This window comes from Salmo trutta, chromosome 31 (assembly GCF_901001165.1).
Source record: "Salmo trutta chromosome 31, fSalTru1.1, whole genome shotgun sequence".
Classification (NCBI taxonomy): domain Eukaryota; kingdom Metazoa; phylum Chordata; class Actinopteri; order Salmoniformes; family Salmonidae; genus Salmo; species Salmo trutta.
In genome coordinates, this window is record NC_042987.1 from 25,074,693 (window position 1) to 25,096,023 (window position 21,331).

Consider the following 21,331-nt stretch of genomic DNA (forward strand, 5'->3'; position numbering starts at 1 on the left):
TACGTTACTGAGTTTGAGGAGTCCAAAAATTACGTTACAGATTATAATTTTGGACAGGTACAGTAACTAGTAACTGTAACGAATTACATTTAGAAAGTAACCTACACAACCCTGAGTGTATTGTCTTTATATGCCTGAAATGTCAAAAGCGTCATGACTATTATTTTCTCTTACAACAATCAAGTGACCATCCATTCAAATTAATTAACACATGACATGTAAATAGGCAACTGTTTTCATTGATAGTTTCAGAGTTTAGCCCCTCTTCCGGTCATGGAAACTCAGGCTTAAGGCAATCATATTTGCTTTCCTGCCTGAATCATGCATTGCAAACAGTCATTATCGTAATGGTGGAACCATTACCTGCTATCACTTATCCGCAGCTTTAAAAAACCACATCCATGAAGAATGCTGAAGCAATCACTTTTCAGCGGATGCATGTTTGAAGGTGGTTCATGCAATCCTCAAACTCATGTCATTTGTGTCATAATACCTATTTTGAATAATCCTCCCAATAAATACCATTCAAACTTTACTTTTAATTAACAGGTGTTTAATCCCTGCCAGTCACATACCATTATTGTCCTCAAAATGATAATGATCATAAATCATATCCCAATTATTGTTCCAATTATGGCACACTTTGTACACAGGGATATAACAATACCATATCAATACCTTTCTAACTGTGGCTGTCATATTTGTTTCAGTTCCAGCTGTATGGAGAGGAGAGATGCAGGTTCAGGTTGTTTGGGTGCTGACTATAACTATAAGCCTCCTCGAGGGGATTAGTTTGATACTGTAACCTCCTCCTTTATCTCTGGCTCTGGCTGGGGGTTTGTGTTGGGCCCCTTAGAACCCTTCTTCCAGATAACATTTCACCTCACTGCCTTTGTGTGTTTTTAGTCTCTACCACAGGAGGTTGGTGGCCACTTAATTGTGGAGAACAGGATCGCGGTAAGGACTGGCAGAATGAGTGGAATGGTAACAAATACATCAAACACATGGTTTCCAGGAGTTTGATGCCATTCCATTTGCTCTGTTCTGGCAATTATTATGAGCCGTTCTCCCCTCAGCAGCCTCCTGTGGTCTGTACCCCACAGTTCCTTTATATACTGAGTCACAAATCTCACCCTATGCCATATTTAGTGCACTACTTTTGACACTTCACTTTTGACACTTCCATCCCAAAGTTGGGACTTACCCTTGTATCCTGAAATTATTCCACATGGACACAGACCGTAAGAGAGGCACGAGTAGTTTTCTCCACGGCATGAAGATTATTTTAGCTGTAGTTTATATCTGTGTCCTAAATGGCACCATACTCCTTATAAGCCCTTGTAAAAGGAATGTACTATGTAGGGAATAGGGTGCCAATTGGGACACATGCAATAGCTCAAGCAGTGACATGCCTCCAGATATCAGCCAAAGGGAAGCATTTGAAAAAGGGCCACATGAGAGAGTTCTCAAGATTGCATTATGAGTTAAGGTTCTGTGTGTGGTTTGAATAAAATGGGGGGATGCACAAACATGAACATAATGACAGGTTTATCCACTGAATGGTAACAGTAACATTGCAGAAGTTTCCATTTGTATTGTTTCAGTTTGAATCACAAGAGTTTATGACAACAAACCAACCTTATGTTTATGCCAACAGGACTGCAGGAGACAGACACACATGAGTGGCCACAGATATGCTCTATACATACTTATAAACTACAAATTAGTGGCTAATATGTGTACCTTAAAATAAAGTGTTACCCAGATTTTGTATTAGACAACCTATGGAATTACACCTTGTTGTAACTGCCTGGATATGTAATATTGTAATATTTCCTAGGTAGGAAATAGGGTACCATTTGGGACACAGATAGTGATGTGACCTCTCTTCCCCTCAGTTCAGATTGAATTCATTGTGAGATATCAGCATTGTTTTGGCATCAGAGGCAAGCCTCATCATGCCTCATAAGGAATATAGAACACATGCTCCAACCAGTGGCTGAGATCCCAGAGGATAGGCAGGGGGATGAGCTGCTCTCACAATGAGCCCATGGGCCGCTCAGCCAAATGGGGTACAACATCTTGCATACGCTCTCCTGAGGCCAAGCAGATTACAAAATATAGATCTGACCCAATTCCAATGGAAGTGTCTCTTCCTCCAATATATGTGGAAAAATGCTTCTCTTTAAAGAGATGTTCACCCTATAATGTTTGGCTCTCTATTCTCTCTTAGTTTTTTTCCAACCAGATTTGGCATAAGAGTGGAAATGTGAAGGTAAAATGCTTTCTATTTAGTTAAATGCAGCATTTGGCATGAAACCTGACTCTAACCTTTTTTCATATGTAACCTACTGCAGTTGTCAGAATTAGATTTTGACCTTGTCCCTCAAATTTTGGATGGAGACAGGTGTCAAAGGGTGTTTTTTTGTATCTATGAGCCACTAGTCAACTAATCATGTCATGCTTGATTGAAAATTCCATTCTAGGATCTTTCATTAAGACACGGAGTAAAGATTATGATTAGCTTGATTACATTTCCTGAATATTTGAAAGGCATATCAAATTGGTGATTAAATATTTACTGGCAGTTTAATTCTAGCGGTGTGAGGTATAATTTCATATCTCCCAAACTCCTTACTGTATCTTTGTCTCTATTACTAACCCATGATGATCAGATGTGTACAGTTACATAGTATTTCTTATGTTCTGTTATTGCATTATCAAATATTTACTTAATTTCATGTGTTTTACAATAAATAATTTACAGCTGTCTAAAAACAAAATATCAAAATTATAGTTGATAGGTTTGGCCCTGCGTTTTCCTGACCACTTGACCTGACGAGAAAAAAAAAGTTATTCATGCTCTGAATAATAATAGATCCTTAGAGCAGAAGTGGACCATAAACTGTCTGATTTAGGCAAAACACAAACCAGATTCATCTAAATGTGCAAATTTAGGCATTTTGTACTTGAGCAACTTGACTTTTGTAAACTTTGAATGTGTGGCTTGGGTTGTATTCACTAGGAACCAAATGGCAGCAAATGAGCCAAAACTGTGAGGCTCATTTGGATTTATCCAATAAGAAAAGCTTGTTTTCCATGCAAAATGTTTTACAACAATGTGCGCTAATGAATACAATCCTCAGATTGGGATGATCAGAACCAAGCATTTGACATTTAAGCAGGACAACTTTATGTTGATTATAGGAGAATGATCATCCTCTAGATGCAACATTTCCAGCCAACTATCTATATAAATAGAGAATACATGTCACTGAATATCTCATGTTTAGTCTGCATGTAAGATGTTATTTGCCTGTGCCTCACCAAATGGGGTGTGTTGATGCAAGATTACATGATTAGGAGAAGCTGGTTCTAGAAAGAGTCAGTCTGTCTCATCTTTAACCTGAAGACAATAAGATGCAGCCACAGATACAAAATCTGACAGAAAAATGTATTTATTTGGGGGTCCTTTTTTGTTGTTGTCTTTCCAGATAAATCCTACTGTCCCAGCAAGGTTTGGGGAGTAACTGATTACTATCACATTTCAGGTAAGACCCAAATGTAACAATGTTTATTACAGCAACAGGGGCAGGCAAACGACAGGTCAAGGCAGGCAGGGGTCGATAATCCAGAGTAGTGGGACAAAGGTACAGGATGGCAGGCAGGGTCAGGTCAGGCAGAGGTCGGTATCCAGAGTAGTGGGGCAAAGGTTCAGGACGTCAGGCAGGCTCAGGGCAGGCAGAAAAGGTCAAAACCGGGAAAAACAGGCACAATCAATAGACAGGAACCGAGGGGAAAACCACTAGCAGGCTGGATGAAACAAAACGAACTGGTAACAGACACACAGAAAACACCGGTATAAGTACCCAGGAGAAAATGGGGAAAATGGGCGGCACCTGGACGGGAGTGGAGACAAGCACAAGGATAGGTGAAACAGATCAGGGCGTGACAAAAACATTGTAATCAGATTACAGATACTAAAAAAAACCCTAAATGATTACTTTAAAATTCAGAAAGAATGTTTTCGAGAAAAAAAAACATTATGACACCTTTCTGATTTCTCAATGACATTGAATTCAGCATTGAAAAAAGGCACAAGTTTAAGTTTGTTCCACCTGAGCGAGTCTGACCACAAATAAGAGACCACTATGATGACACACCAAATGTGTTTGATGGGTCCTTTTTGTCTTCTTCTAATGCCTCAAGGGGAAAATCATCCAAAAGTAACTGATTACGTTACTGAGTTTGGGTAATCCAAAAATGACATAACTGATTATAATTTTGGACAGGCAACTAGCAACTGTAACGGATTACATTTAGAAAGTAACCTACCCAAACCTGGTCCTAGCAACAAAAGATAAGCCACTCATAGTTTTCCCAAGTCTAATTTTAGAGTCATTTTTTGGGGGTTGAGCTCCCCTTTCTGGTTGGAAAGCAGAGTACATTCATAAAAGGCCACAACAGCCTGCAGAGATGCAATATGCCACTAGATGTCTCTCTTTACTGACAGTAAAAAAACAGATGCAAATTTAAAAAATGCATCAACAAACAAACCCCCAAAGAACTGGAATGCTATGACAAAAGTCATGAATTTGGACTTCATGTGCACATTAAGGAAAACAGTAAAATTGAGGAAAACAGTGGTCTTTTTTTCTTACATTTTTTGACAATATGCTGATGTATTTATTAAATCGATCAGTATCACACCAACGCTGGTCAAATCATTTCAGACCCAGTGTTTAGAGGACTTTCACGCCTGCTTTGCTAGCCCTTTTTGACAGGGTTAAATAACCAACACTGAACAACCAACCTGCGAGAGGCCATTAAAACAAAGGAGATGTTTACTCAATATGAGCAATTATGAGTAGCACCCAGAACCTAATCTTGGGTGAGCACTAACTCCAGGCCAGTTAAGCCTGTCAACGAGCGACTGCTCATTGTGACATGCAGTACCAAAACGGCTCGGTGCTGTATGTGCAATATCAGACCATGGCATTCCAAGAGCTGTGTGGGCTCCCCCCCCTCCTCTCCCTCTCCATCACCCCCAGCACCAGCCTGACCCAAGGCTACTCTATATTTAGAAGTTCTGCATCACTGCTTGTCATATCGACTCAGAGAATAACATACACACGAAAAGGCTCTACTACTCCCCCACCTGGACTTTCATTAATATTTGAGGGCTTTGTAAGGAGAGGCTTTCCAGGAATAATATAACATTTAGGCAGACAATAGCGTTGTGTCAGTATGGCTGCGTTCACACAGGCAGCCCAATCTGAACTTGTTCACTAATTGGTATTTTTACCAGTAAAATCAGCTCTGAAAAAGAGTTGATGTGAAAAGATCTGATATGATTGGTCAAAATACCAAATAGTGGAAAAAGTATCAAAATTGGCCTGTGTAAATACAACTAATTAGGTAATGTGGTCTGGGGCAGAAGAATATTGCATGCTACTGACATATTATCCTTGTGTCTGTTCTCCATCATCCACGTCCTTTCCACCAGTAGGTGTGCCCCTCTCTTTTCTGGCCAAGCAATTGTGTCTTCACATAAACATTCTATAGCCACCCCTCTCCAGAGTAGTATCATTTCAGTCTGGACGAAATCTGAAAATAAGGATGCCTGGATGGTAACAAGCTTGGTGGGGGCTATGTGACCTTTAGTGACATCATTATTAGTATGACAGCGGATCATCTGAGTCTCTGAGATGCCATCTTGGTTTCTTGCTCATGATAGGGCTGTGGTCGGTTATGTAATATGATGCAGTAGGTCTAGGCTGAAGGAGTGATGCAGGACAAAATAGTTATAATCAGACAATATTAGAGACTATATTTCATTACATAGTACATTCACTTTGAGGTTAAAACTCAACTATGCCTATGGACAGATTTATAAAAAATAAATACAAAAATAGTAAAATGCCAGCTACTTCATTGCTTCCTGTTTAACTGTTCCTAGTCCCTACCTCATCGTTGTCCCTACCTCATCGTTGTCGCGCTAGTAATTTCTAACGGCCCAATTGGTCAGAATAGTTTGAGGAATATACGTGATGCAGCATTCTATTGGATGACACCGCTGTCAATTAATTATTGGAGATCGCTCTATGGGCTCTCCGCTGGGTTTTTGACTAGATGGGATACAGTTTATATCAGAATTTAACGTATTTTATTTAAGCAGCAAGTTAAGATAATTAATTTATCAGGTTATGATAATTAGGTTAAGGTTATGAAAAGGTTTAGGGTTAGCTAACCCCCCCCCAAAAAAATTATACGTTAGACTTTAATTTGACACAAACTGTATCCCATCTAGCCATGACCTCACTGCTGCCATCGGTGACTGTCAGAAGCGGGTCAGTGAAGCAGGGAAAGGAAGGGGGCGTTAACCACTGCATTCATTTACAGTCGGTCTCTCATATACCGACACCTATTTAATTTCAAAACCTACATACCAACAACAAATACGACTTTTCGTATATAATCTTGTGAAGGATAGAAGAGGGAGCCATGGCAAAGCGGCAGGACACCAAGAAATTCTTTGAGAATCTTTCCGGTGCTGGAAAATCCATCGGCGTTCTGACAAGCGGAGGAGATGCTCAAGGTATCAGTTACTGTTAGGCTACAAGTGGATTAGAGTGATACTGTAACAAACGCTGGAATTGTGTAGTCATTACGATACTAAAAGGGAAACAAAGTGTCGAGTTATCAGTATTATAAGTGCTGTCATTGTGTTTAGCCTAAAGGAACTCAGTATTTTGTCATCATATGTTTGACTTAATTATTCAAAATATAATGTAGGCTCGTTGAGTATTGACCAAAAAAAGCTGTTCAACATGAAATAAAAATTCATAATAACATTATTTGTGGAGTATGTAGGCAATTAGTAGTCTATTTTTGGTTAGAATTGTCACACCATTGGAAAAGGGAGATTATGCATTATTGTAATCAACAAAAACACGGAGCAAAAAAGTGTATCATACTGGAGGGTCGGTGCTATCCGGTAAGGGATATTTATGGTTAAGGTTGGGGTTAGGGTAAGAGTGTGGACGTCCGAAGAACCCCGGATAGCACTATCCGACACTGAAGCCTGCATTGCGGAATTCCATTCGTTGATAACCTATGGCGCAGATATGTCATCACGTCTGCAGGCGCACGCCCTGGATGTTAAACTCAACATGCCAATTGCAGAGAGCTAAGCATATGTGCATAGTAGCAGTTGCGATTTTAGCATGTAAATCTTGGTGGGGCAAACTCAACAACAACAAAAATTGGGATCCATGCCAGCAAAGCCACGACACAACACAACACTAAACAATACATTAATTGCACAATAACCGTGACAAACGGTGCCCACAAACTGTTAGGGCCTACATAAAGCTGTCCTAACAGCAGAGCTTTCTTTTCAGCACCATGGAGTGAATCCTTACCACTGCTACACCTGGCTATCAAAGGAGCCTTGTCTGGCAGGTAAACAGTTAATTCAGCCTCATTTACTGCCTTAAAAAAACAGCTGATATAGTTGACTTGCTTAAACAAATGTGGTTTCTACTAACAATTGAGATGTACAACCTATAGCATAAGGGGACAACGAGCGGATAAGAGGCGATCCGTCATTTCGATTAAGACATTAATGAGCGAGTTAGGACTGACGTAGTCAATATAACTATTTGTTCAGCACTTTTGAAATGTACAGTAACAGAATTAAGAACATGGGCCATTCTTACAGTATTTTCCCTGTACACCAAGACAGAACCGTGGGATAAATAAAGGGGGCATATAAGCAGACAATGAAAGCTCTTACAATATTCAATGATTACATTTCTCTAAAACAGGCTATAGGCTACATGTGCACCACCAAGTCAGAACAGTAGGCTAAGTTATGAGGGGGAAAGGGACCAAATTATTAGGGTGAGGCACATGGGCTATTAATAACAGCTTATTACACAACATACAGTTAGTATTACTTTCTTAGCTACATTATACATATCTCCCTGGCATATTACATCATTTATGCAGCAGCATACAATACATTTTTGGACTCACCTTGTTGTGCAGTGCTCACTTGAACAGGAAGGTGGCACGGCGGTCCTTTTTGTGGCAAATTTTGTCATCAAAGTCTGTCATTTTCTGGATTTATGGTGCTTTCAAGACAACTGCGAACTCAGAAAAAAACAAGGCCGATTCATGACGTCAGTGATCTTCAGGTCGGCGCTCTAGAAAGAAGTCCAAGTTCCTCACATCCGAGTTGGATGATCGTTCAAAAAAAAATTCCCAGTCCGAGCTATTTTTTTTCAGCGTTCCCAGTTCTCTTGAACTCACTGAAGTCTGTTGAATGTGAATTTGTATCCTTTTAAGCTTGGAAAAGAGACCCTTAAACCCAGACTTGGACAAAACACCAACTCCACTGAATAGCATGCTAGTGATTGCTTAGCAATGCTTGCAGTTAGCCACTGATTCCTTCCAAACCACTCATTGTTGAATTTCCATCTTGTTATGTAATGTTTATGTTAAATGGCCGATGAGCACCGATACATTTTATCTATAATTTATCTTCATATGAAAAGGATTTGCCAGTAGATTGTCGACTTGACTCATAACGATGACTGCTTGTCTAGCTTGCTAACCAAGATTTTGAAAGTTTGATGTTGACATGATCAGTCCAGTCAAAGCTACAGTAGATATAACGTGATTTGATGTCATTTTATCTGTGGTCAATGACCTTGAGCCTTCTTTGATGGGCACTTTTAATGTAACTGTATGTCAGCACCAAAGGGGATAGAATTTTCGAGTTCTCTCCATAGATTTTGCGGTGACGTAGTGTCCCCGTGAGTGACAGAACACTTAGCCAATCACGGCGCAACTAGAGAACATTACCAACCCCTACGCTCCGTATTTTCCGCTGGTTGCCCCACCATCACAGAAAGCACTGATCTAGGCTGAAACACCTTAATTTTGGAGCTGCCTTACTCAAGAAAGCAAAAAACAGACCATGTTTGTGTGCGGCTTTATTAACTCAATTCTTTTTAATTTTTTACATTGTTTGCAAACTGATATTAGCACTTATTAATGCCACAATAGCATGCAAAACAGGCGTTTTTTTAGGCTCTGCCCCACCTGCCCTGAATGATGGGTTGCCACTGCATACTAGCCTATCAATATTGTAATGTATTTAATTTTATATCAGCCTATTTCAATGTGACTATCATTATAAAGTTCCCTGTGCATTAAAACCTCTGAGGATAAGGTTAACATTTGTGCCAGCCTGGCAGGAAGTGGCGGGGGGCTGTGTCCCAAATTACCAATATAGCGTACTACTTTTGACCAGGGCCCATAGGGCTCTGATAAAAATTGGTGCACTTTACAGGGAAAGGGTGCCATTTGGGACACAGCCACAGTGCATCTTATGGGACACAAGGAGAGGTGGCTGTCAATTAAAACACATCTTGACTATTGTAGCGCGCATGGCATGACTAATGGGCAGACAAGCACGTGAAGAGGAGGATGGGGATGAGAGTAGGGTAGACCTACGTGAGGCGCTGCAAGTAGCGGAGTTTGCCCCCTGGGTTTCTCAACTCTGAAATGTAGCCTACATCTCACAGATTTGAGAAATTTGGCTACCTCTATGCGTCACTATAATGTGAAACACAACTGACATATCAGTAAAGGACTGTGGTAGTAATAAGTGTGACTCAGCCCTTCATTGTTCCATGCCTGGCCCTGGCTGTCATTCACTAACAATATTGTACTCTCTTTACATGGACTATCTTATTGGCAGACTACAGCAAGCTGAGATTTCCACTGAATTTATGATACTGTAGTACATTTGCAACAATAGCCTACTGTATCTGTATCTGCTGTCAGTTGCGGTGCGTGGGTAAAATCACTGGGGAAGCCAAGCCCCCAAAAAGCTATATTATAACCTATGTGTTGTGATAATTGTGTTGTTTGCTCTATAACCTGTTAATTCATATGTCTTGCGACCGAGACAAGGCCGAGACAATAATACAGTGGCAGAATAAATTCAACCAGACCTTTGTTTTATTGCAAAACCGGATAGCAACCTCCTGTCGCACCTAGGGCTGTGGCGGTCACGAAAATAACTGTCGGGCTCACGGTAATTGACCGTTAATTAACATAAACACATTTACCATCTCCTGGCTTTCACAAGCCACTGATGCTGACCTTCTATAATGCGATGCTACTGGCGCCAGAGAAGTCAGGCGCAGGAGAGCGGAAACTGATTTACAACGGTTGTGTTTAATAACCATAAACCACCGTCAACAGAATAATACAATAAATGGGTCAAACAAACCCCGGTAGATACCAGCATACAGTGCAACAGCACTACAACAAACAATTACGGACAAGAACATGGGGGGGAACAGAGGGTTAAATTCACAACATGTAATTGATGGAATTGGAACCAAGTGTGATGGAAGACAAGACAAAACCAATGGAAAATGAAAAGTGTATCGGCGATGTCTAGAAGGTCGGTGACTTCGACCGCCGAACGCCGCCCAAACAAGGAGAGGGACCAACTTTGGCGGAAGTCGTGACAGTACCGCCCCCCTTGACGTGCGGCTCCAGCAGCGCATCGACACCGGCCTCGGGGACGACCCGGAGGGGGAGGCGCAGGGCGATCCGGACGAAGACGGTGGAACTCCTGCAGCATTGAAGGGTCCAACACGTCCTCGACCGGATCCCAGCACCTCTCCTCCGGACCGTACCCCTCCCTCTCCACGAGATACTGAAGGCCCCTCGTCCGACGCCTCGAATCCAGTATGGAGCGAACGGAGTACGCCGGGGCCCCCCGATGTCCAGAGGGGGCGGAGGAACCTCCCGCACCTCAGACTCCTGGAGCGGGCCAGCCACCACCGGCCTGAGGAGAGACATATGGAATGAGGGGTTAATATGGTAATCGGGTGGAAGCTGTAATCTATAACAAACCTCGTTCACTCTCCTCAGGACTTTAAATGGCCCCACAAGCCGCGGACCCAGCTTCTGGCAGGCGGAGGGGCAGGTTTCAGGTCGAGAGACAGACCCGGTCGGGGTCTCACTGCGGTGGCGATCTGCGTTCTTCTTTTGGCGCGTCACGGCCTGCTGAAGGTGGACACGGACGGCTTCCCATGTCTCCTCCGCGCGCCTGAACCAGTCGTCCACCGCAGGAACCTCGGTCTGACTCTGATGCCAAGGCGCCAGAACCAGCTGGTACCCCAGTACGCACTGGAAGGGAGAGAGGTTAGTGGAAGAGTGGCGGAGCGAGTTCCGTGCCATCTCAGCCCAGGGCACGAACGCCGCCCACTCCCCCGGCCGGTCCTGGCAATAGGACCGCAGAAACCTATCCACATCCTGGTTCACTCTCTCCACCTGCCCATTACTCTCCGGGTGATACCCTGAAGTAAGGCTGATCGAGACCCCAGACGTTCCATGAACGCCTTCCAGACCCTAGACGTGAACTGGGGACCTCGATCAGATACTATATCCTCAGGCACCCCATAGTGCCGGAAGACGTGTGTAAACAAGGCCTCCGCAGTCTGTAGGGCCGTAGGGAGACCGAGCAGAGGGAGGAGACGACAGGACTTAGAAAAACGATCCACAACGACCAGGATCACGGTGTTACCCTGTGAGAGTGGAAGATCAGTCAGAAAATCCACCGACAGGTGCGACCAAGGCCGCTGTGGAACGGGTAAGGGGTGTAGCTTACCTCTGGGCAGGTGCCTAGGAGCCTTACACTGGGCGCACACCGAGCAGGAGGAAACATAAACCCTCACGTCCTTAGCCAATGTAGGCCACCAGAACCACCTGCTCAAACAGCGCACTGTCCGACTGATCCCAGGATGACCAGAGGAGGGTGACGTGTGGGCCTAATAGATCAACCGGTCACGAACAGCAGACGGGACGTACAGACGCCCAGCGGGACACTGGACGGGAGCGGGCTCTGCACGTAATGCCTGCTCTATGTCCGTGTCCAGCTCCCACACTACTGGCGCCACCAGGCAGGAGGCGGGGAGTATGGGAGTGGGATCCATGGGCCGCTCCTCTGTGTCATACAGCTGGGACAATGCGTCTGCCTTTATGTTCTGGGAGCCCTGACGACAGCCAACAGCTCCCGGTCCCCCACGTCATAGTTTCGCTCCGCCGGGCTGAGTTTCTTCGAGAAGAAGGCACAGGGGCGGAGCTTCGGTGGCATACCCGAGCGCTGAGAGAGCACCGCTCCTATCCCAGCCTCGGACGCGTCCACCTCCACTATGAACGCCAAAGAGGGATCCGGATGGGCCAGCACGGGAGCCGAGGAAACAGAGCCCTCAGGTGACTAAAAGCCCTGGCCGCCTCAGCCGACCACTGCAAACGCACCGGGCCCCCCTTCAGCAGTGAGTTAATGGGAGCCGCTACCTGACCAAAACCTCAGATAAACCTCCGGTAGTAGTTGGCAAACCCTAAGAACCACTGCACCTCCTTTACAGTGGTGGGAGTCGGCCAATTACGCACGGCTGAAATGCGGTCACTCTCCATCTCCACCCCTGAGGTAGAAATGCGATACCCTAGGAAGGAGACAGATTGCTGGAAAAACAAGCATTTCTCAGCCTTGACGTACAAGTCATGCTCCAACAGGCGACCAAGCACCCTGCGCACCAGGGACACATGCTCGGCGCGTGTAGCGGAGTATATTAGAATGTCATCAATATACACCACTACACCCTGCCCGTGCAGGTCCCTGAAAATCTCGTCTACAAAGGCTTGGAAGACTGATGGCGCATTCATCAACCCGTATGGCATGACGAGGTACTCATAGTCCCCTGAGGTGGTACTGAAAGCCGTCTTCCACTCGTCTCCCTCTTGGATACGCACCAGGTTGTAAGCGCTCCTGAGATCTAGTTTGGTGAAGAAGCATGCCCCATGCATTGACTCAATCGCTGTGGCTATGAGTGGTAGCGGGTAGCGATACCTCACAGTGATCTGGTTCAGACCCCGATAGTCAATACACGGACGCAGACCTCCCTCCTTCTTCACAAAAAAGAAACTCGAGGAGACGGGTGAAGTGGAGGACCGAATGTACGCCTGATGCAGGGATTCGGAGACATATGTTTTGTCGTGTCTTTGGCTATGCCGGATTAAGTGATATGACATGCTAATTTATAAAATTATTTCTCTGTAATTAATATTACCTGATTAACCTAATCATGTAAATGTAATTAACTAGAAAGTCGGGGCACCACAGAAGAACGTTTATAGAGCTGTTATCCTCTGAATAAACTCTTAAAATACTTAGTAATATTTTACATCGATAGCAGTCAATCTTAACCCGTATGTTGTTTCAGTCTTATCATGAAAGTTGTAAATTCTTGGTTATCTGCATGAACCCAGTCTTTACTAAAATCATCCATACATCAATTGTCTTAAAATCATTTATTTACTACACTAAGTAATTAACAGAAAACATACAAACAGCAACTATCGTCACAAATGATGGGTAGAGGAATGTGCCCTAATGGCTAACAAGCATGGCTGGTCTGTTAGACAATGGGTCATAAAACGGTAAGCTGAGAAGTTACACAGAGTTCATTAATATTAACAATTGACAATTGAAGGCTCACTCATTCGGGAACATTTGCAATCAATATATATTTATGCTCATGTGTAGTCATGTGTAGTCGGGATTCTTGAGTTTTGTTCTGATGGAGAGTTTGTCAGCGTTCTCTCTCTCTCTCGGTTAGAATGGATCTGTCAGAGCGACATCATAGAATGGATGTGGTTGGTCTTCGCGTTCGATGATATAATTTACTTAGCTGCAGACTAATAATTAATATCAAAGACTTGTTCTTATTCTGTCGATATCGATAGTCTAAAAGTTAACCATGTGGTATGGTTCACTTTCAGTAGAGTACTTGGCTGGTCAAACCTATGGGCCAAACTCACGATGGAGTGGAGGCCTGGTCTGTAGAAATGTAAATCAGGGGGTGTTTTATAGTGCCCAGAGAACAGGCTTGTCAAATGACGCCTGGTCCTGTATGTGTCCCTGGTGGCGTGCCTATGACTGAGCTAGACTTGGTTACAGAAATATAATTCTATCACATTAACATCAGTACATAGCATCTCAATGTATTACAAATAGCTTTATCCTTAATAATACATTGTATACAACCATGTGGATTCAGTCTCATCGCTGAGGCTATCATGTAGACCGTTTTAGGGTAATATGGCTATATTGTCTCTTCTGAGTATCACAAAATTGTACCAAGCGGATCAGTTCGTAGCTGGAGTCTTCATCAATCTTCCATATCTTCTCCAGAACACACATGTCGCTAGGTTCTCCAATTCTATGAGTTGGAAGAATTTCCTTTGTCTCTCTATGAAACATGTTGTAGTAGATTCTCCTCTTGGAATTTTTACAACCCTGGGTTGGGGGGAAGGTAGGTTGGGTGATGGTACAAAGGGGAGGGGGTCAACTGTCCTTCCTGTACCCAAAGAGGCCAACGTCATGACATACCCCCCCTGGTGGTTTGGATCTTGTTTATCCTGCAAGTTACAAATCAACATAAAATCATGACCACGTGATGTCCCATTGGTAGATCATCGTTGCAGTCCTCTCTGGTGGTTGAACTTGGTAGGCTCTCTGAAAGCGGAGCCGTCCACCACAAGGATGGGCAGTTGATGTCCGGTTGGTGATCGCCGATGCGGTCTCCTCTAGTGGCGTACCTTGGTAGGTTCCCTGGAAGCTGTAAAGTACCCCAGGAAGGGCCAGGGGATGTCCTGGTTGGTGATCGCCGTTGCGGTCCCCCCCTCTGGTGGTTTACCTTGGTAGTCTCTCTGACAGCGGGCATGCCGCCACAAGGATAGGTTGTGGGTGTCCGGATTTGGGGTCGCCGTTCCGGACCCGTCGTCCAGACTGGAAAATCTGGGCAGTAACTTAGGCAGATGTTAACAACGCACACACACTCATGAAATATATATAATTACATTAATTCCCCAATGAGCGGCGTTGTGGCACTAAGTGATGGTTGTATGGGGACTTTGTTTATGGCTCTATCACTTCCTATGTGTCAAAGGAACTGAACCGAAAAGGAATGAAAGCATAAACAAAACAAAAATATACAAAATATAGTTCACACAAAAAAAATCATCTAATTGGACTGTATTCTATATACGTCCAATGTTCTGGCAAAATGATTATCATGGCATTGTCTCTAATGCCATATCTAGGGTTTTTCCTACTTGGTGTGTTGCTTAGGCGCTATCCTAAGTTGATAACTATATGATAAGTCTACAGCTGTAATGCACTAGTTTTGGGCAGTCTACAGGTATGACCTACGGACTTCTGGGAAGAAAACTGGTGAGTGCTGTAGAGTCAAAGGCCTAGAAGTAAATGTTCAACTTTACTAAGGCTGGTATATTGCTTGGGCCCTTAAATGATCCTAGCATAAATCCTAATTGGATGTTCCGTTGTGCATGTGCGCTTATGCTTACACAAGCGCATATGTCAAGGGAAGAAAACCAAGTATCCGGGCAGATTACAACTTGTTCAGAATGAGTCTGACGTAGTCAGGTAATTTTCAGGTCAATGCCTGGAGGTCAGTCAGAATTGGTGTCAAGGGAGTCTGTAGTAGTTTTCTACAAGTCACGGTGTCTTCCACTATTGTAGTGGCGTTAGGTATGAAGTCTATTTCATAGCTATGTTATCCACGGAGGAGCTAACCTCACGACGGAAGTACTCTTTAAGTATTGGACTAGTCATACGTGGTGTGATCATGGTTCATGACTTCTAATAATTTTCCTCCTGAATGGAGGGTCCTATTTATTAGTGACATGTGTGTTAACCATTTGAAGAGTGCACTGGAGATTCCCCTCCACGTGTTGCACTCTGAGTGACTCCTATGTCGCTGTTGTCAATGGTAATTTGATTGGTTAAATCTCTAACCTTCTTACTGATTGTAGCTGGACTGACTGTTGCTAGTATTGGTACTGGTACTCAAGGGGACCAGTTATTCTACCGATTTATTCTGAAATATTATCTACCGGAACACATGATTGGAGCATTTTACTAGTTGTATTGTAGTTGAACCTACACATGGCAAAGAATGATTATTGATGCCATTTGTTTTGGAGGTGGACAAGTCCACTGGACTTCCTTTACGACCAGTGTGGTACACCTCATTACTATCTTAGATGTGTTCTAAGATAATCCCCGTCTAGGGGCCTGTCTGCTCCTCACTGTTCTCATAGGAGAGTTTACAACTAGATTTGATTTATGCTCTGGCGGCCTCGTACGGTGTTGTCCGTAGTCTTGACCCCCCCACCGGCCTCGATGAGGCTCATCATGGGTCTGGGCTACTATTCCCCCCCTTTGTGCCTCGGGACCCCCCCACCAGCGGGTGGTGTTGGTGTCTGATGCGCAAACAAGAAGATCGGACCCTACGTACGAGTTTTCAGCGGCCGCGTTGTTATGAGAATGGCTGTAACCTTTCAACCAAATCTCCTGGTGTTTGTGCTTCAAAACGCTCAGTGGCTGTCGAGGCATGTCAGTCCCCACCGCGTCCGCGTGTGGCAACCTCTTCATTACCTGCGAACTGAGACGAGGATATCGGTCTGTGATATCGCAAAGTGTTTCACCAGTGGGAGTCATCGGGTCAGTTGCTGGACTGACGCCATTAGTGTCATTGTAAGGGGTGACAGTCCCCAACAAAGCGGAAGGTGTATCATCGGAAGCAGAGTATACTTTGTGCATCAATGTTTTACTTGCTGAGACGGCCGCAGTGCTTGCGGAAGTGTCCAAAGGGCAAGAGAAGTTCATATCAACTATCGTATTGCACGACTGCAAGGAGGAGGGAAGTTGCTTATTCACAGAGGCAGCTGGCTCGAAATCATGAAAAGAATGGTCAATCAGGTTGGCTGATGGAATGTGTCGAGATATCGTACTATCTCCATGGATCGGATTTTGTACCAAGAGGTTTCTAAACGTCTTTTTCCCAAGGGGTGCTTTCGACAGATACCCCTCGTGAAGGACTGCGTTGCAGCTAGCGTTAGGGGAAGACAGTGTGGTCAGTGGAGAAGGCACTGTGGCCTGTGACCATACCTGGTTGGTTTTCCAATCCATCAATGGGAGTAACCGATCCATCAAGTCTGCTCCAAGTAGGAGGGTTACAGTTTCGAGGCTGGTAACATACACAGGGTGAACGAGCGATACGTCCTGGAAGTGTAGTTTCAGCATGACTCTCAATGTGAGAGGCGAGGTAGTCTGAGTGACCCCTCGAAGTTTAGTGTCGCATCGTTCCACTTTTAACCAACGTTTAGTTGGCTTCAAAGCCCTTTTGAGATCATCAAACAATGTTTGAGAGATGAGTGATATTGTCGCACCCGAATCAATTAGCGCATGACAAGCTAAGCAGTCCTCCAGGACTGTTTCCAGGTATGGCCGTTTAGATACGTGGTTAGTGGACATATTCCCCACAAAGTGGAGTGGTCGTTCGCAACGACGTGATGTGCCATGTCTGTTCAAGATGGAAGCAGATTGACTTTTCCGATTTTGAGTGGGCTTGGCTTTAACGAATCGTTTGACCTTTTTCTTCGCAACTTTTGTATCAGAGTCTAAAGACAAAGCCCGGGGGCTTGTTTCTTGATCAAGCGGGCCCTGGATAGGGTCTTGAATGAGAGCGGGAGAAATTTGAACTTTAACGTCCTTGCTATGGGTGTTAATTCCTGCGGACCTGGTGTCTGGTAATTCCCCGTCTAGTCCTTGTGACTTATCTTTTACCCTTTTCTCAAATTGTTCTCGCTTAAGTTCTTCCCGTAGTGGGACTTCTGGAGAACATTGGTCTACGTTTTGATTGTCCTTCAACCCTTTGTTACCCTTGTGCTCTGATACTTTTTGTGGGTTGGGTGCAGGAACGTAGCGAACGGGTCGATTGTAGCGGTAGTCATGTTGATGGCTACGTACTTTACAGTTATTTCGACCGCGGAGGTTATTGGAATCATGGTTTCGTGGTAGAAACTGTTGTTGTGCGTCATCTCTCGACGCTCCAATACCTGATAATGCACCCTCTAACTGGAGTGAGTGCTCCTGGTTAAACTTCAAAACCGAGTGGTCAGGGCTCTTAGCGTTGTGAACTTTTGATGCCTCAAAAGCTGTGCTTGCAAGCTCTCTGAGTTGTAAGATAGGCAAGCCAACGTGGGCGGCAGGGCCCAAGTAGGTAATGAAGGTGGGATACATGTTCGACAGAAACATTTGTTTGAATGGTAAAAGCTCTTCCATTCCTGTTTCTGTGAGTAGGCCAAAGTAAGCTGAACGAAGCCTATGATAGTAAGCTTGTGGGTGTTCGTTCCGAGCTTGTTTGACGGTGTTAGCCAGTGAGCTATCGTGTTTGCGAGTCGCAGAACCACTGAATTCTAATTTCAAAGCTGTGGCAAGTTTAGTGTAGTCATTTAGCACGTGTTGCTGTTGTAGACGAATGAACCTTGTCACGTGTCTATTTGACGCTCGCTTCAACAGGTAAACCCTGTCAGAACCCGTAGCGTTCGGGTAGCCATCCAACGCGTCCTCTATGTCAGCTAGGAACGTCTCAGTATCGTTTGGCTGACCTGGAACGGGGTCAAAGGTGGGGAAATTCTTGACGAGTTTGTCAAGGTATTCCGCGCCAAGCGGGCGGAGAGGGTTGGCTTCATCCTGTGGAGAGATTGGGGCCGAAAGGCCAAGAGAGGAAGCCAAGCCTTGTTGTTGTTGGCCAAGAGGCGCCATATTACTCAGTACCGAAGGGCAAAGAGGAGAAGACTGAGGGACACATGAGGGAGGCAAGGTCTGAAACCTATTGTCTTCACTCCTGTGAGTACAGGGCTCCGGTTGCTTGGATGGGAAGTCACGCTGTAGAGCGTGACCATTCTGGATTTCCTCCAGATGGTCCCTAAGGGTGGAATTCTGCTGCATTGCAGAGTCCACTCGAGCGCTTAGAGTACTGATTTTGGACACGTGAGTGTCACACCTGCTCCTTTCGGTCTCAAACTTATCTGTCATGGTTTGCAGATAGAGGTCTTGAGTACGGAGCGAGAGATTCAGTGATGAGATTTCCTCTGCTTGCTTAGAAATCAATATTTCCAACCTCATCACCTGAGTTCTCTCATCATTCATTTGGTCAGCGACTTCAATAAGTTCTGCTGATTTATCATCCAACTTTGTCATTGTGTTCATTAACTGATCGTCTTTGGTCTGCAGCGCTTTGAGGAGCACCGTGTTATTTTGAGTAACATTCAACAAAACAGCATGCATGTTGTCAAGTTGAGCGCTCCTGTTTGTAGATAACTCTTCAGATTTACCTAGTTTGGCGTGGACATCATCGTATTTAGTTTTGGCTAAATCGAGTTGTTCCTGTAGCATATGATTTTGTTCCTGTAGAAAACGATTTTGTTGAAGAGCTTGTGCTTGTTCATCGTCATACGTTTTTGCAATTACATTTAATTGTTCAGTTTTCGAACGCAGTTCCATAGCTAGCAGAATTTTTCCCTTGTCTGCCTTGGTCATTGGTTTCCCGGTTCTCTCCACCTGTCCCTTTATGTCTACCATTACCTGCTCGTGCTTCAGCTGTGCACTGCGGTATTGGACAGATGGCAATCTCGGATGGCAAGACATCAGAGCTAGACTGGAGAGAACCTTTACGAGGCCTGCTCCCGATGGTTGATTTTGGAAAACATTGTTGTCTGCTTTTCCACTAATGGCATAATTAGGGTTGTTATCGCTGCTGAGGTCAGAGATCAATCCATTTACGGGTGGAGGTTCACTAATTAGCGGGCGAGTGGGGACCACCCCCTCTGATAGCCTGCACATTATTAGCACATTTGAAAGGAAAAATGTTTTTCCTAATTTTCCAAAATTTGGTTTTGGAATGTTGGGAGCTGCAAAGACGATTTTAATCTATTTATAGACGTTAATGAACCATCAGTACTGTACAGTACTGTGGAAGTTGGGCGTGAATGAATTTGCAAAAGCAAATTGAATTAATCAATGCCAATGATTAGTCCTACCTGGGTAGGCTGTCTGTGTATTAAACTTGAATTACCTGAGAGTTTGCTTCATCCAGGTTAATATGCAAAGTTTAAGTTGTCTCATTTAATTGGAAGAACCTAGAAAGGTATGTTCGACAATTTAACTTATTAAATTGAATGAGACGATTGGTTCATACAATCTCCATTGATTGTATATCATAAGTGTAAACCGTAGGTCAAATGTTGGGACCCTTCACCACTAGGGTACGCTCCTACCTGGGCTGAGTGTCAGTAAAGGGGTTTTACTGACTGTGCCTTGCTAAAGCAGATTTTACTGATTAATCTATTTATGATATATCAAACCTGTATAGGCTATCTGGGAATTAACTTTGAATTACCTGAGAGGTTGCTTCATCAAGGTTAATATGCGAAGTTTAAGTTGTCTCATTTAGTTGGAAGAACCTAGAAAGGTATGTTCGACAATTTAACTAAATAAATTGAATGAGGCAATGATACCCAAGCAATTCAGATTGCGGAGTTATCATAACAGTAATGTAGTTTAAATGTTTAGAGTACATTCACCACTATACTTTCCCTTAAGGCCGAAGCCACATGGGATTCACTCCCGTCAGTAATGGGTTTTACTGAAGGTGCCTTGCTAAAGCAGATTTTACTGATTAATCTATTTATGATATCTCAAACCTGTATAGGCTATCTGGGAATTAACTTTCAATTAACCTGAGAGCCTTGCTTCATCTAAGTTAAGTTTGGAAAAAGTTAATAATGTCTCATTATGGACGCCCAATCAAGTTTGGATATTTAAAAAAAAAAAAGATCCAGTTGAAAAGGTAAATCTGGCAATTTCACTTGTTAGTTAAATTGAATGAGACGTCATATCCCGTGCTCCACGTTTGAATTTCCCCTAGAGATGTACTGGAAATTCTTCACCACCAGGGTGCAGAATGATGAAATTTAAACGGAAGTACAAAGGTCGGACTTCCGTCGCGCTACGGAGGAATTTTAAACGTGGTACGGAGAGAGGAAATGTTCCCTCTCTGTTAGCTTGCCCGTAATGCTAAGCTATTGCTACTTGGTTCAGGAGTATCCTTCCAAGCACCAAAATAGGATCCTTTCACTTATGGAAAGGGTGGGTTTTCTAGTGACGTCTCACCTTAACCCCATTCAGCATATTCTGCTAGCGTTTATGCTGACCGGAGCGACACGGTACTAAAATACAGATACGCATACGGTCTGCCCACACTGTCCTAGTGCGGTAGGCAAATTATTCGGCTCGGTTACCGGACAGTTAACTTCTAAATTCTAACCTTACTCTAGAAGTTAATATTTACCGACAGAAATAGTACCG

At 43.9% G+C, this 21,331-nt stretch overlaps 1 protein-coding gene across 6 annotated transcripts in view; it reads left to right on the forward strand.

Moving 5' to 3' along the window:
* Positions 1–6,325: 6,325 nt before the first annotated feature.
* Positions 6,326–21,331, forward strand: part of LOC115169821 (ATP-dependent 6-phosphofructokinase, platelet type) — a 54,019-nt gene continuing 39,013 nt past the window's right edge. For 4 of the 6 annotated variants that reach the window (XM_029725812.1, XM_029725816.1, XM_029725810.1 and 1 more), the window contains exon 1: positions 6,326–6,598. In XM_029725812.1, the coding sequence (XP_029581672.1) occupies positions 6,505–6,598 (94 nt within the window). In that variant the 5' untranslated portion in view covers positions 6,326–6,504. The remainder of the gene's footprint in view (positions 6,599–21,331) is intronic. The other 2 variants (XM_029725814.1, XM_029725815.1) reach the window with 2 other exon arrangements.